Source organism: Zonotrichia leucophrys, chromosome 2 (genome assembly GCF_028769735.1).
Source record: "Zonotrichia leucophrys gambelii isolate GWCS_2022_RI chromosome 2, RI_Zleu_2.0, whole genome shotgun sequence".
NCBI classification, from domain to species: Eukaryota; Metazoa; Chordata; class Aves; order Passeriformes; family Passerellidae; genus Zonotrichia; species Zonotrichia leucophrys.
Window position 1 is genome coordinate 40,656,052 of NC_088171.1, and position 17,520 is coordinate 40,673,571.

At 42.6% G+C, this 17,520-nt stretch overlaps 1 protein-coding gene across 4 annotated transcripts in view; it reads right to left on the bottom strand.

Moving 5' to 3' along the window:
- SLC4A7 (solute carrier family 4 member 7) overlaps positions 1 to 15,223 on the bottom strand; it is a 93,621-nt gene extending 78,398 nt beyond the window's left edge. For all 4 annotated transcript variants that reach the window (XM_064704675.1, XM_064704673.1, XM_064704674.1 and 1 more), the window contains exon 1: positions 15,003 to 15,223. In XM_064704675.1, the coding sequence (XP_064560745.1) occupies positions 15,003 to 15,050 (48 nt within the window). In that variant the 5' untranslated portion in view covers positions 15,051 to 15,223. The remainder of the gene's footprint in view (positions 1 to 15,002) is intronic.
- Positions 15,224 to 17,520: the final 2,297 nt, after the last annotated feature.

Below are 17,520 nucleotides of genomic sequence, written 5' to 3' on the forward strand. Positions count from 1 at the left end.
AATGAGTCTACAATTTCTATTATTCCAAAGGAGAGAGATCAGTGCTTACACTACTGAAGTGGAACGTCCCGAATATTTTGTATTAATTCTGAAGTATCAACTGAAACACAGTCTTTCTAACACTAACATCTTCAACAAGATTTATGAACAAACAACAATAAAGTCACAACACAAAAAATCCTCTGTCAAAGCTGCTTCTACAGGAAATTTATGACACTGCAAAGGAAAATTGGAACTTTTGTAAATTAGGAAGCCACTGAAGGGGCCACTTACAAAAGGGTATTAGTAATACATGATCTAAGAAGGCATGAAGGTAACTCACCCACACTACACTGTCTTGACAATCAGGCACTACTTTGCAAAGTGAGCAGGCCTTGAATTACAGACATTCTCTATTACAATAACAGAGATGCACACAAAAAAGTTCAGTAAGTATTTAAAACCAGAAACCTCACTTAGTCCTCAGCTGCCAAGGAATACAAATTTTTCAATCTTCAGCTTCTCTGTTGTGCTGAATGTGTATGCCATAGCACTTTCTAGGATGAATGTGTATGCCATAGCACTTTCTAGATTCGATTGCTCTCACATGAGGGTCTCAGAATACTATAACAGGATCACATACAATTATCTAGTTTAAACCAGGTAATTCCAGCTGTTTCATTACATCTAGTCTCTGAACAACTTTGATACAAACCACTGTTCTCATTAATAAGACTTCTGTCAAACTACCTGCTACAAGTAAGTTTAACACATGAACTTACATAATTAGTAGAGTTCACTTAACAAAGATCAACTTCCTCATCAATCATCAACTGCAACAAGAGCTCTGCTTCTTTTACATGGGCTCACTTAGAGTCTTGTTGCTTCACTCCTAACCAACAGTTTTCAGGTTTGGATTTTCTATGATTTGGATTGATATAGGATTATTGACCTTTTTGTCATATAGAATATAAAACATGTAACTTGTTCTGAAACTTGGTCCCCACCAGTGGTATAAAATTAGGAGATCACTGCTCATGCCTGTCCCAGAGCACGATCGCTGTGGAAAAAAAGGGTTATATTTATAGGTTCTTCAATTTCTGCCTTCTCAGAGCCTAGGGGGTTTAGAAGCACTTTCTTCAGTAATATGAACAGCACATGGCAGAGAGAACCAACAAAAGAATGTAGTCACATACAGGGCACATTTACATTTCAGCTTTTATTACATTACTATCTGCCTAGAATTAATACACTGGAAAGCTGCTGGGAGTCTCTGCCTAGCACACACTTCACTTGGAGCTTAGCAACTCATGCCAAAGTTGAGATAGTAGCACAGTAACAGGAGGAAGGGCAATGTTACTACTTAAAAGGAAGTCAGTTGCCAGTTATACATGAAGCAGTATATGAAACAGAAAGGCTGCTGAGCAGCAAATGCCTCCTTCCCACTTTAACCGAGAAGCACAGGGCTACAGCCACCAAAAAAACTTCTCCCTATGCTGCAGTATAAGTCACTCTCAATCCTCAAGTATGTGGAGTAAGCACATCAATTTTTCAGACACAAAGCACATTTTTTTTACAGAAAACATCCTGTGGGAATCCTTCAACATCAGAGACTCACTGCTCATACAGAACAAGAGGCTCAGTCACAATCCAGCTCCTTTGAGGCTGTCTGTCAATACAGAATCAATTAAGTTGGAAAAAGCCTCCAAGATGATAGAGACCAACCTTTGACCAATCATAAACAGGTGAGGTTAAGGATAGAAGCTAGGCAACCATCATTCTAACAATGAAAAGCACTGGATACCAAATAATAAACCACAATAAAGGGAGAAAGGCAGAACTGCAGCCTTATCAAAAACACCTCAAATGTGTCTCTCCTGCTTGCTGTTACACATTAATTTTCTATGGAACTCTCAAGAATTACCATGACCACAGAACCTACAGAAGGACACCACCAAGCTCTGCTCTGCCCCATTTCACCTCTCACAATAAGCCACTTTCTTGACCATTACCTTATTTTAATGATTCCTATGCAAGCAAGACATTTAAAGCAGTTTCCAGATTATTTTCCTCTTTTCTATCCGATACTTGATTTTAGGATCACCACTGGACTTAAAAAGGTTTATTAAGGATTTGTTAGTGACATGCTAGATTTGTACTAAAATATTTTGATATAGAGCTCTACAGGAGGCAAATTCTCCAAATTAAGGTCATGTCCATTCTTTTCTCTAACAATACATAACTTCTTCCATTTAAATTCAGTATACCTTAAAGATAAATATATACACATACAATCTGTTCACCACCAAAGAGTCATTGTTCAGCTTTCATTAAATTGTACAGCATATTGTATACATTCATGGTACTTGGATTTTTTTTTAGCAACCCTCAAGACAGGAAGGAAATTTTTTTCTATCTTCACCCGAGAGCCTGTTTTATACCATAGCCCAAGTGAAGGTGGAAACAGGTTCTCCATATCATAAAGTGGCCATAATGCATAAATCTATTTACAGTCTTGCTTGCAATTGATCCTCTGAGCTTGACTGCAGCAGTAACACAAGCCACAAGACAGAAGCGAACATGCCATCTTGGAGGGATGTATTTCTTTACTCTTCACTAGAAATTCAAGCACGTTGCACACTTGTACTTTATTCCAGAAACAAGCCTGCATACAAATACAATTCCCCTTCTGTCACTTGCAGAAGTACTCAGCTCCCCAGCCACAGCCCCCTTGGGCTCTCAACAGCTTCCACAGCACCTGCCACCTGTACTGCCACTGTCCATGCCTATCCCCAGCTCCTGCCACCTCTGCAGCCTCTAAAACAAACCTTTGTTTGAAAATACTGCCACCATTCTCTAGAAGCCATTTCTGAAAACAGATACACATCTCCTGGGCCCCTGGTGCTCTCAGCGCCACCAAACTTGTCATCTGTCTACTACCTCCCCCAGCACCTGGAAGGGGACACTTGTGACATTACTAAGAACATGCACCAGTGGCAATTTCAAGTCAAGAGTATTCTGCTGCAACCTCTCAGGGTGACAAGACTACAACTTGAGCTGTTTGAAAAGTTATTACCTAAGCAATGGTCATCAAGCATTACACATTTCTTCCAAGAACAGCGAAAGACAAAATATGCCTTTATTCAGAAAGCTGAAGGTAATTATTAGTTAATACATCAACCCCCAACATGGTTTTCAAAGTGAGACCTACTCTTCCACCCTCCCCCAGAGAAACTCAGCTATAGAGTTGACATATGTGGACTAGGAAGTAGACCTGGTTTGAGAACTACTGTTTTCACATGCAAATGCTCACTTTTACATTGCCTCCAGGATCCAGAAGTTTATAATAATCAGCCTGGGCTACCATAAATGCAAATACAGTAAATACCCAGTCATACACCAAATCTCTGAATGTGACAGGGAGAAATTCATAATCTTATTTAACAAAGCAGTGTATTTCAAGTTATTTCTGTGTTAGGACTAGCTAAAAATCACATATAACAAATGGATTACAGTAAGTTGTCTCCATCACCAATTAGAAAAGCACACTGAACTTTCTTGCCTGCCTGGCTTTTCAAAACCTTCTGTCAATGCAAAGCACAGAATACAAGTAGTAGGTATATTCTTTGACCTTGAGCATATCAAATTTCTTCAGATCCCTATTTATATTTTGCCCTTCATTTATATCTTTAGAGCAAAGGCAACTTATTTATGCTCAAGAATTAAAGCCTCACACAAACATTATTTGGCTTCACTCAACAGAATAAGGCCATCTTCTCCCTCAACTATAAGCCAACAGGCTACCTACCAAGCCCATCTGCACTATGCAAAAGTTTTAAAGAATTGGAATTTGTGTCCATAAGTGGACTGACTTCACTATATTTAATCACATCAAACAAAACGTCGTTTGAGAAATAAGGTTCCCTATCATGCCAAAATAATTTGGTGGACAGCTGTTTCATTAAAAAAGTTAGCATCCTACCCCTATTTATTTTTTTCTCTATCCTGGTGATAAGATTTTTTTAACCTTTTTTTCTGTGTCCTGCTCTAAAGTCTCAAATATATAATTTTACTTAGCCTAAACATGAATCTTCATTCAATTAACTTTCAGGAAAATACTCTCAACTTCTCAATAAACTGATCTTCTCCAGCTGAAGCTCTACCTAAAGCATCTGTGTATAAAAACAAGGCCCAAAAATGTTTCTTCTTACAACACACAGAACCATGTACATTTACGTATTTCAGTAAAAACAATCAAAGTTGATCTAGCAAAATATACTGCACAATATGCTGAAAAAAGCCTTCTGGTTATGTTTCTGAAAACATGTAAAGCAATTGCAAGCATTTCATACAGCAACAGCAGTTAAGGCAGGCAATGGATGGCAACACTGATGCCAACAAGCAAACGAAAAGGCTGGTTTCTTTCTGACATATATCATCAGTTTGAAAAACTCAAGAATTTCCACAAAAGCTTTAATTACAACAGCTTGTACAGCTTGTACAATACAGTTACAATAGTTTTAATCAAATTGCTTGTAATTGCAATCTAAAATTAAAGCTGGTTTTGTAAACTTAATTCATAAGTATGAATCACTATGTATCTGCAATTCAAATTCAAATATTAATTGTAAGTATCTGCTTTATTGATTTCTTTTTTGATATCTCTCAATTGCACACAAGCACAGCAAAGTTAATAAAAAAAAACCAAGCTGAGAAAGGAAAGGATCCCTGCTACTCTTGGGTTTTATCACTTCCTTAAATGAGTCATAACAATCATCAGATGCTATCTGTTTGTTTTTATATAAACAGTTTTAAAATTCATGGCTGGTAGGGTGTAGCCATTTGACAAAAAAAAGAGAAGAATTTACCACTAACAGGAACACCAACTGTGGCTATTCAGTAAGAAGTTCTCATTTCCTTTTTTGTACACAAAGTCTGTTTGGAAATATGTTTGACATGTTAAAGAAATGCATGTGCCTACATAATAGTATAACTTCACAATAGTGCTTTACAAGCCAAAGGAAAAAAAATTCCAAAAATCAGTAGCCTAAAAGAAGCAGTAAGGTTAAATACAATCTTTCAAATAGTTTTTTTTTTTCTTTAATAGAAACAAAGAAGCAATAAATCTGGCAGTAGTCTGAAGAATTCTACCTTGTTGCTTAGAATGTTAAAGAGTTTGCAATCAGTCCTTTGACTTCACAATTTAGTCAGAGAACCTACTGCATACTTTATTTTAAACATTCTGGTGAGCAACTAGGAAAGGAGATCCTCTAGTTTTGTACTCACCCTTGTAAGCACCAGTAGCATTACTCAGTTAAAATCCCTCTATAAAAGAGACAGAGATTAAGAAATTCCTAGAACATAGACTGAAGGCACAGTGTTTCCACCTATAACAAACTAAGTTTACAGATATGACAAACAAAAAGGAAAAAAAATGCAAGTCTTTCAAAAAACTGAAGCATCTCCAGTATGGTAGAACTGTCTCTGCTCTACATAATGAGGTATTTATTAAATGCTGTTAAATATTTCCAGGTAAGGGAAAGAGATACCTATTATTACAGACACATGATCTGGCAAAACATGAATATGAAAATCTGTTGTGTTTGGTCCCTCCAAGCTGAGAAGCCAAGAAGTTATGCAACATCAGCCAATGCAACAGCACCAGCCAACTAAAAACTCTAATGATTACTGTTAGTGAATATTTGCCTTGGAGAAATAGCAGTCATTACAAGTTTACAGCACGGAAGTTGTTAAAGTAATATTGACATGACATGCCCATCAAAAACAAGCTGCAGGTAGACCAAGGCATTCACATGAACATATGTATTTTAAATCTATATTGTGAACAGAACTGGATGGTAGTGCAGTAGTTTCACAATATAAACGTAAACCTGGGTGCAGCAAATCAATCTACCAGGGCTCAGGCAATAGATGCATGGCAGCTCACAGCCAAACTTACAAAAGGCCCAAAATACCTTTCAGGTTTGTGCAATGTTACAAGGTGAAGTCTCACACCAGCCAAAGGAACAGGTACATCAGAGATCCCAGTTCCAAGAACTGCACAGGGAGGATGTCACCATCCAGATGCTGGCCTGCAGGAAGCCTGTGCTGCTCCTCCCTGGCTCACTGCTGGCCTCCCTCACCCTATGGGAGCTGTGCTACCTTTGAGCTGCTGAGCAGGCCAGGTGAAAGAGCTGCAGGAGATCAACATATGGCACAACAGGGAAGATAAGATAAGCAGGAGGTCCTGGGAGGTCTGCTGCTTGCCAAACAATGAATAAATCAGGCCCATCCAATCCTCAAACTACTCGACTTTCCTGCTTATCCATATGGACACCAGTGACACCTCCAAAATGCAACTACAGAGCGAATCAAGAGTGACTACTAAGCGCTGTGGACAAGGAAGCCCATGCAGTGTTTCTCAGTCTCTCTCCACTGAGAAGCAAAAGGCTTAGAGCAGTTTAGATGCCTCCAGAGGGTCAGTGCATGGCTGCAGCAGAGCTTTTATTCTATGACCACAGAAACATCTTCCAGGAAGAAGGATCCATCCGACAAAGGGTGGCAGGAGTGTATTTGTCACCCGGCACAATAAGTCTGTGAGTATAGCCTTAAACTAGGCATGGTGGAGAAAGGCCGTCACTTTGAGGAGAAGTGAAGACGAGGGAACACAAGTCTGGAGGCTCACACACTTCTCTCATGGAAGTGGCCTGTCTGTGAGCCCATCTCAAGTGCTTCTACTCACCATGGGAAGTGACAGCATTCAGTTCATGCACCATTGCAGAGCATTAACCTCATGGGAATTAGAGAGTGATGGTGAGACAGCTCATATGGTTGAGGTACTAGAACGGAAGGTCAGAGATGCTTTAGGAAAAACAGCCTGGAAGGTAAGGAACATGGGTTTCAATCCATGCAAAGGGATTCCTGCTTTGCTTGGAATGAGTGACAAGGCATCAAAGACCCCATAGGTAAGGATCAGAGAACAGTCCAACATGGGCAACTTTGTATTAGGTGCCTACTACAGACCTCCTGATTAAGAAGGGGCTGTAGCAAAAGCCTTCATTTGAGAGCTTAAGGAAACTCCATGACTGCAGACACTCCAGTGCCTAACACAACTAGTGTCTGCTGGTAGAGTATAGGCAAACACAAGCACTCCAGGAATTTTCTTGAATTTGTTGAAAACTACTTCTTAGCGCAAGTCATCAATGACCCAACTAGTGAATATGCTCTGCTGGACCTTTGCTCACAAACAAGGAAGAAGCAGACGGAGATGTGAAAGCCAAGAGCAGCCTTGGCTGCAGCAATCATAAAATCATGGAGTTTGAAGCCCTGAGAGAGGGAGAAAAGACAAATACTACAGCACACAGGGCACAACCCAGGACATAGTTACAGCATGGCAGTTCAGAGTTACTTCATGGCTCTTCACTTTCACCTGGTCCAGGGCTCTGCATGCAGAATCTCCCAGGAGACACATCGGAGGAGGGTGAAGGCAAAGCCTGTGAGTACTGGCTGACCTTTAAGGACAACATCCTCAAAGAACAACATGCAGGAGTTCAAGCAGGCCTGACAATGGACCACTGTGAAAGAAAAGGGAACCTGTGGCTGAGCTCAAATGCAAAACAGAATACGTGAAAGGCGGAAGCAGGAGTGGGAGGAATATACAGACATTATCTAATTGTGCAGGGGTGGAGTTAGATAAACTAGAGCTCTGCAGTGGTTGAAAATAATAATGGAGACAAAAGGCACTATGAAAGGGAGAAAACACACTTCTAATTTTTTCCATCCAAAAGTGAAGTTATACAGCAGAAACAGAAAATAAATCTTTGTACAACAAGGTGTTATTCACACCAGCATCTGCTAGCTGTCCTTTACTTAAAAGGAGAAAATCTGAAGAATTAGGGCTTCTAAATGCAAACTGGAAATCTCATCAGTTAGCAATAAATGTGATTTACAGTAAGCTATATTAGCTTACTCATAACCCTATCTAAAAGAAAAGAAAGAAATCACACATGTTTCCACTTAGCATGATTTTTGAGATTCAGGAAACAGCAGCCTGAATCTCTTGACACAGCAACACAATTTTTGCACTGAGAAGCAGTCACAGTTGAGAAATGGACACCAAATAAGGTTCTATTACAACAGCTCTGTGAAGAGATTTGCTTTAACCTCTTTCTGTTCTTTGGTAACAAAGACATACATGCAAAGCAGGCTGATTAGAGATTCTCTAGTCTTCTGATTATAATATGCCAGTGAAACCATCAGTGTGTTCAGGATGTTCAGCATTTTTTGTAGAAGCAAACTCTTAACTTTTTCTAGTAAGGAATTACTGGCATCACTACCCCTGTCATAACCTAGGTATTCACAATAACTTGGCTGCCTTTTTCTTCATCCCAAAATAGATCCCAGTCAAGACACAGCCAGCATATATTTAGTAGACATTAGTCATGGAAAATGAAAAAGAAACAGCCTAGTCCAAAAATGAGTAAGGGAAAAAAGAAATCTTCACTTTACATTTTATGGAAGCACAGATTTTTAAGGCAGCATTTCCACATACACGCTCTAAATACATGCCCCCATAGTAACAACACAGTAACTGAAAAGAACAGCCAGGTTTTCATACAAGTCCTCAGTTCACCCCACCTGCAAGCAGATCTCAGCTACCAGATCCTCAGAACTATAGCTGCACTGTAAAAGCAACAGTAGCAGAGGGCAGAGTAGGTCAAACAGCACAATTCCAACACACAGGGGATGCTTCTCTGTAATTCCCACTTCCTCTCCACAGTTTCCACCCACATGCCTCATTCACAGGAAGCTCCAGTTTGTTTGGAGGCAGACTCCAGACGTTCTGTTCAACTGGGGCAACAGTGTGACAACAGGTGCCCAATCTGGAAGCATCTATTTAAGTTTAGAAAAAACCTTCAAGTCTGTTTTCAAGTTTAAAAATATTCTGATATTTCAGGATACTATCTTAGCACTACTGCCAAGAACATAAGTCTAGATGCCTTACAGCATATGAAAAACATAAGTACTCATTCTGTAAAAATTGTCGAAAATTTACACTTCCAATGAGTTTGAATAAGAAAAAATCCAAACAACAACTACAAAAACCCTGAGCCACAAGAAATCTCAAAATATCTCACAGCAGGATTCTGGGAAAGAAGATGACTCACCTATAGTTCACAAAGTATCATACAGTGAGAGTTCAAATGAAGACTTGAATAGGGTTCTACTCTCCAAGTTGGCAGTGTTAATCTAAACTCATCTTCAAAGCAGAAGAAGAAGAGAGGGGGAAAGGGAAGGTATAGGTGGGACATTACTAAGGATCTAATGCAGAGGCAGAATCAAACTCAGAAAAAACTTTTAGAAAAGAGAATCTTATACCTTCTGAAGGATGATAAAATACAATGAGTACAGCACTGGGAATGCTTCTGCTAAAATGGGACTTGCTAGAATTAATAAGCCTGGGGTATTTCAAGGTTATGAAGCACTCCAGCATTGCTGAAACAAGACAACTGACGCCAGTATATCCAAACAGGACAAACATTTCATTACATGGGTTTGAGTCATTTTAGTTTAAGATACTGCAGAAGGAAAAACAAAAGCTCAAAAAGCTAAAAAAACTTTGAGGTAGCAGCCGTTCCTGGGCAGAAGACACAAGAGCATCCAGACTGTCAGGTATCTAACACCACTATGGATCAATATTCCAAAAAGCCACTTCAGGCAACACAAGGTGTACAAAGCTACAAAGCTCTACTCATGTGACACTGGACAACTGTAATTCCCACAAAGAACAAGCATTCACTTTTTTCTCCACATTTATGAAAACATAATACTCTTCCTGCTGTACAGTCCTGGCACTGTTAGTTGAAGAATAATACACTTAGTCTTCTCTGTAGGTAAAGAAATGAATAAAAAATTGCAAGCCATTCTCTAAAGACAAAATGACTGAAAGCACTTTATGAAACAAAGTTTTCCAAACTTAGGTAAATAGGCTGATACATAACTAAAATGGCTCCATCTACTGGTTAAAATGTACATTTTATAAGTTATCACACTCGAGTTAGAGAATGTAATTCCCAGTGAAACCAGGAACTCTGAGGGTGCCATACACAAACATGAGACTCTTAGACAGATAATCCCTTCTAACAACCTTTGAGATACGCCAGAAAGGTAGATTTGAGATTTGAGCCATTTCAAATACATGTTGGTCTTTTTTAAAAATAATGTAATATTTTCATCTACGGATAATTTTGCAAATGTAAATTTAGAAATGCAAATATTTAGGAATATTGCAAGATCATCTGTAAAATAATCAAAATTCTCATTTAACCATTCAGACATTTTCTGATCTACACAGCTAAGTAATAGTTGGTGCTCATCTCTATGTCCTTACTTACAAAACAGTCAGTTGAATTTCACTATTCACTGTACTATTTCAAAACATTAGCTAGACATCTATCTTCATTTTAGCAAAAAAAAATCTGATGTATCCCTAAACTTTATCATTCCAGGACGTGCTATACCAAAAACATTCATGACAGACCTCCTGTAGCTAAGTTTGAGTATACTCAAAGTATACTTATACTCTATTTTTTTATCTAACACTAGTTATAGAACAGTTCTCTTTACTAAGTATTACTACTGCTTCAGGGCCACGAAAGGACCTGTGCAACAGATACCCTTGTGTAATGGGAATCAATATTCAAAGGCCCACAACAAATTTGGTGACATGTCAAAAGTCACCTGCAGATAAATGACATGGATATAAACTAACAACTACTCAACTTGGTACACCCCCAGCTTATTCTGGACAGAAAATAGAACTACTACAATGAAGCATAATCAAAGTTCTCAACTAACACAACAAGTTTTTGACAGCCATGGTAACTTTTCAAGAGCTCAGAAAGCCTGCCAGACATACACTTAAAAGCTTACAGAGGCCCACAACACAGTCCAAGCTGTACGAGGTACGCACCGTACCCAAACAGCACACCAGAGAAAAGCAGCTTGTCTCTCAAAGTAATGGTTTCAAGTCTGCAAGGCTGGCAAGCCACTACAATTCTCTCTGATCAGGGCTATTTAGCTAGGGCACTGCCACACAGCTCTAACTGTAGTGCTTGAACTTGTGCAGAGCATTTGTTCAGCCAGATGCCACAAACTTGTGGGGGAGGAGAGTTTCCTGCACAGTCCTCAATTATGCAGTACAAACATACCCTCGGTTACCCTTGCCCAGCCATAAAGGCAAAGCACCAGCCTGAGCTCACTGTGTTAGTAGCAAAAATAAATTGTATGCAGAGACCTGTTGACTTCACATCACAGAAGCCCCATGTTGAATAAGATGACAGCAGAGGACAGTGACTGCAAGCCACCTGATAACGTGCAAGCACATCTGTTAAAAGAATTTTAAAAAGCTGTAGCCAACCACACAGCCACTTCAGAAAAAGCACTGTGACACTAATGCCCTCTTCAGTGAGATAAGGCAGACCACAGTACTTTTCTGGTTTGATTAGGAAAGCCAGAAGGAGATCCCTGGAAACATGCCCTTCTCCAACAGAGCCACTTTCAGTTCTATCATCATCTACTGTAGAATTAATGATAAAACCAGATGTGTTTCATTGAAAGAAGACACAAACAAACCCATTATTTAACTATACTGCATGGTCTACAATCTTATACATGAAGTAGTTTCAAATACTAACAGAAAAAAGTTTCCATCTACTTTAAGAAAACAAAGTATTTTGAAAATATTACCTGCAAAACATCTAGAGACAGAACTGCACTACACATTCCTTTAAATGCTACTTACAGCTGTTGCAAAGAAGCCCACCAAACATTACAGTAACGAACACCATAATGACAAAAGCTAGAAGAAAGAACTAAGATCACTCATATGCAGTATCAAGTATTTTTAATACCATAACTGTAACTGTCAAACTCATCACTGTATAGAAAACAAACTACCACGTCCCACCCCTATTTTGAAAAACCCAACAAGAATTACCATAAGTAGCTGCTGAGGGAAGAGGAAAAACAAGACAAGCACACAACTCCTCCTCCTTACACTCACAACCTCCAGCTGTTTTCAAGTCAGATTTCCTGGGGCTCTTCCTCATTCATTTACTAACCTCAATGTATCTGTCTTCCAATGTTTGTCCAAACTCCCCCAAAGTTCACACTGTATACATTGTATAGCAAATATACCTATGAATCCCTACACCAAGTTTCTTTAGCTTGTTTGGAACTGAGCACCTAAATCTGATTTGACTGTGTGCCTCCTCTTTCATGCTCACCTACTTTCTCCATAGGAGTTATAGAGCATCACCATATCACTGTTCCATCATCTCTACTAGGCTGACAAGTCCTAGACTGTTGAATCCTTTATCATCTTTGAACTAAATTCATATCCTCTTGTTATTCCATGAACATTTTCCAATAATAATACATCTTTCCTAAGATGGGGGGCAGAACATCTAAGAGCATGTAAGGTATGAAAGAACTGTGGATTTATACAGTTAAATATCTTTTTCCTATTGTATTTTCTAGTCATCCCAGATGCTCTGTTCATCAGTTGCTCTCTGGTTGTAATAACTACCTTCCAACTTTTAATTGCCACCAATCAGGTTCTTCAAAAGACCAAAGTTCCAAACACTAATTCATTCTCTTCTGTACAACTGGACCTAAAGTATAAAACAAGCAAGATTAAAGGATTTTTTTGTATTTTTGATTAACTAAATGGGGGGGGGGGCAGCATGTGACTGACAGAAGTGCTCCTCCATAAGAGAGCCACCAATCTTGACTCATTATGTATCAATATTCTATGAACACAGAAACAACACAGGAGGAAGGAAGAAAAGGAATTTTTAGGAACTCCTCTGTTTGATTACACTTCTGTATTTTTAAGCCACTGCAATGAAGCTATCAGATTTGAGCTACACTTTTATACTAAGTCTTTCCATCTTATTGAGAGGCATATTTCTCAAAAAGTTATGCACATGTAAGCAGTTTCAGCAAGCTTTGCTACCAGGAAGGTAGCCTGTTCTGTCAAGAAACACAGGATTAGAAAAATTACGTCAAACTCTATTGTCAAAAACACTCATCTTTTGGATTAAGTAGCTCTCTTGTATATAAAATTACACCTCTTGCATATGAAACCCACAACAAATCCAATACTGCTATCCTATGCAATTGCCCAAAGATCAGCATGTCCTCTCCTCCTGTAAGCCATTTAATTCATGTGTTTTCTCCAGAAATTCTTTTTTTCCAGTTCCTACCAAGTCTTCTGCCCTCTCACTTTTCTAACTGTTCCATCTCAGCTGGAATTACCTCCCAGATACACTCTGGCACCAAGGTCAGGTATTGCTGTTCCAAGGAAACCAATGTGGACCACTCCACTGAGTATCTCTGTTCATTACAGCTGCATCAAAAATGACCATGCAACAATATAGGAGTTCATCCTAAAAAATTTCATTTCTGCTACAACAGAACCTAAATGACTGCTGCCAGATCTGACAAAAATGACCAGAGCACACTGACTTTAATGATATCTGCAATAGTCTTTTCATTTGGAGTCACCTGAGGAATCACCTGAGATGGTAACCATTACCATCTTCCACTGCAACCCCACACTTGAACCTCAAAGTTTTTCAACTCCCTGCACACAGTTTAGCATCTTTTTGTTATATATAGGAAGTATTCTCCTATACAGAGGGAATATTCTCCTGCCAGCTAAGAACAGATACCTCATACAGAGGAACAAGGTAGTTTTAACAAGAATTAAACCTATTAAGCAGCCTGCTCTTACACAGAATCTACCCTGAAGAAGTTAACATGAATTGGGAATATACCTTTTTCGCAGCAGTGACAAGACAGAGAAATGGTCTAGAATCTGCAAAACCTTTCAATGTGAGCACAAGCATTAACATACAAAGGCAACATAGAAAGATTGTAACATTTGCAAAATTCATGGCCCTTTGAACCACTAAGTTATCAACGCTCCTGTTATAACAAAGGAAAAACACACTGAACATACTGATGTCACAGGAAGCGAGCACTTCATTAGACTGCCAATTTTATCAAATGTGACTCAAGTCTCTCCTCGAAGAGTAACGGAAAGATGATGAAAACTCATGTGTTTTCAGTGTTATTTCTCTGTCCATCACAGCATTCTTTGTGTTTCAAACTACACATCCCACCTCTTCAGGCACTGAAGACAAATCCCTGTGCGACACCTTTTTGGAAAAGGCCCTGAAGGAGAACATCAGAGTAAGAGCTCACAGGCTCATTAACAAAATCCAGACCTTGAGTCATCTGAAGGGAGGGGAAATTACAAGCGTGGAACCACATGTATTTTTCAGCAGCACAGGAAGGCAACACATGCCTGCTTCACTGAGCCACCCGGCCCGAGAAGGAAATGAGCCCAAGCTCCGTAGTTCTGCCCATGTCCCCCTCACCAACACTTGCACTCCCCAGGAGCAGAAACCCGCGGGGGAAGCGCGCTCGGCACCCGAGCCGACCCCGCCGCCGTGCGACACGAGGACAAGGGGAAGCTCGCCGCTTGCCATGTGTGCGCACTTCTCCCTCGCCCAGGAACTCGTCAGCCGGCGGGGCAGGCAGAAAGGCGAGGCCAGGGGCGGCCGCGCCGCCCACCGCCGCCGGCACAAGCCCTGCGGGGCTCTCACAAAGGAACGGGGGGGTGGACGGGGCAGCCGCAGCCGCCGAGCACACGGAGCCCGCGGCCGAACAAAAGGCTCCGGCCCCGCCGCCGCCCCCCGGGGATGGCGAGGGGCGGGGGGGACACGGCCGCGCGCACGCGGCCGGCACGCGGGGACACCGGGCGAGAGGGGTCGGGAGCCGCGGCCGAGGGTCCCGCCGCCGAGGGCTGGGCGGCCACGGCCGGGGGGCAGCCCCGCCGCGTCCCCCGTGCCCCGGCAGGAGGGCAGCGGCACGACCCCCGGGCGGGACGCGGGGCAGCGCTGCCCCGTGGCGGCCCCTTTGTGCGCCCCCCGCCGCACCGCACCCCCCGTTACCGTGGTGAGCAACGGTCTCATCTGCTCGCCCGCCCGCTCCTCTTCCATCGCGGCCCCGCCGAGATCGCCCGGGAGACAGAGCGAGAGAAAAGGGCGCGGAGCGGCAGGCGAACGGCGAGCTGGAACCGGACGCGGGGGCTGCGCTGCCTGGCGGAGGCGGGCGGCGCCGGTGCCCTCAGGACGGGGCGGCCGCGACTACTCCGCCGCACCGGGGGCTGAGCCCGGACCGCCTCGGCGGCGCGCCCGCTGCCCCCGCCCCGCGCCGCCCGCCGGGCCAATGGCAGCAGCGCAGCGCGGCCGCGGCCCCGCCCCCGCCGCCCGCCGGGGCTGGAGCAGCGCGGGGCGCGGGGGCGGCGCGTTCGGTCCCACGCGGAGCCGCGTGGCGGGCCCGGCTCCCGCGCCGCCGCCCGGGCCGGGAGCAGCGCCGGACACCAGGGATCGCACCCCGGCGGGACCGGGAGCCAGGGGGGCAGCGAGCAGCGCTGCCGGTGACTACGCCTCCTTAATGCTTGCCTTTCTTTCCTTTTTTTTTTTTTTGACACTCTTCGCACTTCCCGGTAACTTCTGCCAGCCAGCCTTTTACCACGCAAGCTGAAATTTTCCATGCCAGGTGTCTGCCTCGGGCTGATTTTTTTTTTCTTTTGGAAAAAAAAGTAATGAAAATAATTCAGTCATTTCCAAAAATAATGTTATTTGCCCTTGCATAAGTAGTCCAACAATCCTTTATTCAAAAGGCTGGGGGCCTGGGAGGGAGCAGTATCAAGGTTGTACTTCTGGCTGCCTCTGTAAAGCTTTGCTCCAGTGAAAGTTTTTAGAAACAGCTGTTAACACTTGTCTAGTAAAGATAACTTTGCCATGTCTGCCTCTGTGAAAATTACACCCTCCTTAGGCTCATTCAGTTGTGAAACACCTTGTGCTGATGGGGCTGAAGATCCACATACAGCAGGTGAACCATCCCTCCGTGCTTCCTGTTCTTCCACGTTGCCCTGGAGCTCCTCCTTACACCTACTCCCACTACACTTTAGGGGGATTGCATACTGTGGCTCCTTTTCCCACCCTGACACTCTGCAGAGTCTGTATTTGCCCACAGCTTCTGGGCTGAGCTGTCACTGAAGCTCTGACATTAACACAGGGAGGCAGAGAGGCCACAAAGCTCCACATCATGTGCAATGCAGCCAGTTCCCTGGATCACTTTTGGGATGCTCTGGGCTTAGCATTTGTTACATGCAGTGTCGGAACTCTGAATGGCTGGGAAGTGTCAGGAAGAAAACAGCAGTGACTCCTCTGCAACAGGGCCAGTCCCAGCTTGACTTCTGAAAGAAGCAAAAATTCTAGAGTTACTCGATGAGAGGCACAGAGGTTTCGGGATCAGGCAGGGTTCACAGGAGGTGCAGTGTGAAAGTGAAGGCAGGCAGGCTGAGGCAGATACAGCACGGTCGAGACAATGCAAGGCGAGGGGATCTCAGCTGGACTGGGTCTCAAACAAACCCTTTCAAATGGAGACAGAAGAGCTTCTGGTCTTATCAGCCGTTTTGGAAGCAGCAAATGAAAGGAATGCGTGCATCAACAAATACCGTGCTGAACTAAGAACACTATAAAAGGAGGCTCTGCAGGGCCTGTGGACAAAAATATAAACCTGGCTGTGGAGGCAAAGCAGGCCTCTGGCACTGCCTACCAGCAGGAGGCTTAGCACAGCCTCAGTCACCAGCTTGCTCTGGAGGCTGGCCACAGGAGAAGGAAAGGCTCCTGACATTTGCCTGATCCTGGGGAAGAAGAGCTGATTGGTGACCAGTAACCCTCTGTATGCTTTTCAGGAAAGGTGCTGGCAGAGCCAGATCAGTCTGCAAACAAAATTAGTTCACCAGTTCTCTGAACAGAAGCAAATGCCCTGGAGGGAAGAGCAGGTGCACACACCGTTGGATGGCACTGGGCACAGATGCAATCCTTGCAACCCTACCCAGAGCTCCTGACCCATACAACCTGGAGGGAGGTTTTAAATTAAAGATTTGGCATGCACCTACACGAGGTCACTAAAACCTGCACTTTGAGAAATGCATCATTAGTGTAAACTACACCTGCCTAGTTGTACTGAGGAGATGAAGTAAGTAAGACAAGCTGTGCAGAACTGATTGAATAGGGAGCAGTCTTAACACATTCTTCAATCAAAGGTTATGACCCAGAGTTTTAATGGATAATAAAGCACTGAGCACAACCACCACAAAAAGAATAACCTTGATATTAAGGGCCTTGATACACCTGTAGTATAACTGTGACCTATTCCATCCTTTCTTTTCCAGGAACAGTACTGGCAGAGTTTCAGCCCAGTTAAAACATTGAAAATGGTCTTGTACAAAACAGCATGGCTATAAAAAGGGATGGATTGCACCTTCATGTCCCACGTAATTGATGCTAAATATGTCTTGGGAGGCAGATTGCAGTGGTCCTCCATTGATATTGGGATGAACACAACATATTTTCACAAGCACTGAACTTATCCATTCTCTGGGGATTCAGCCCA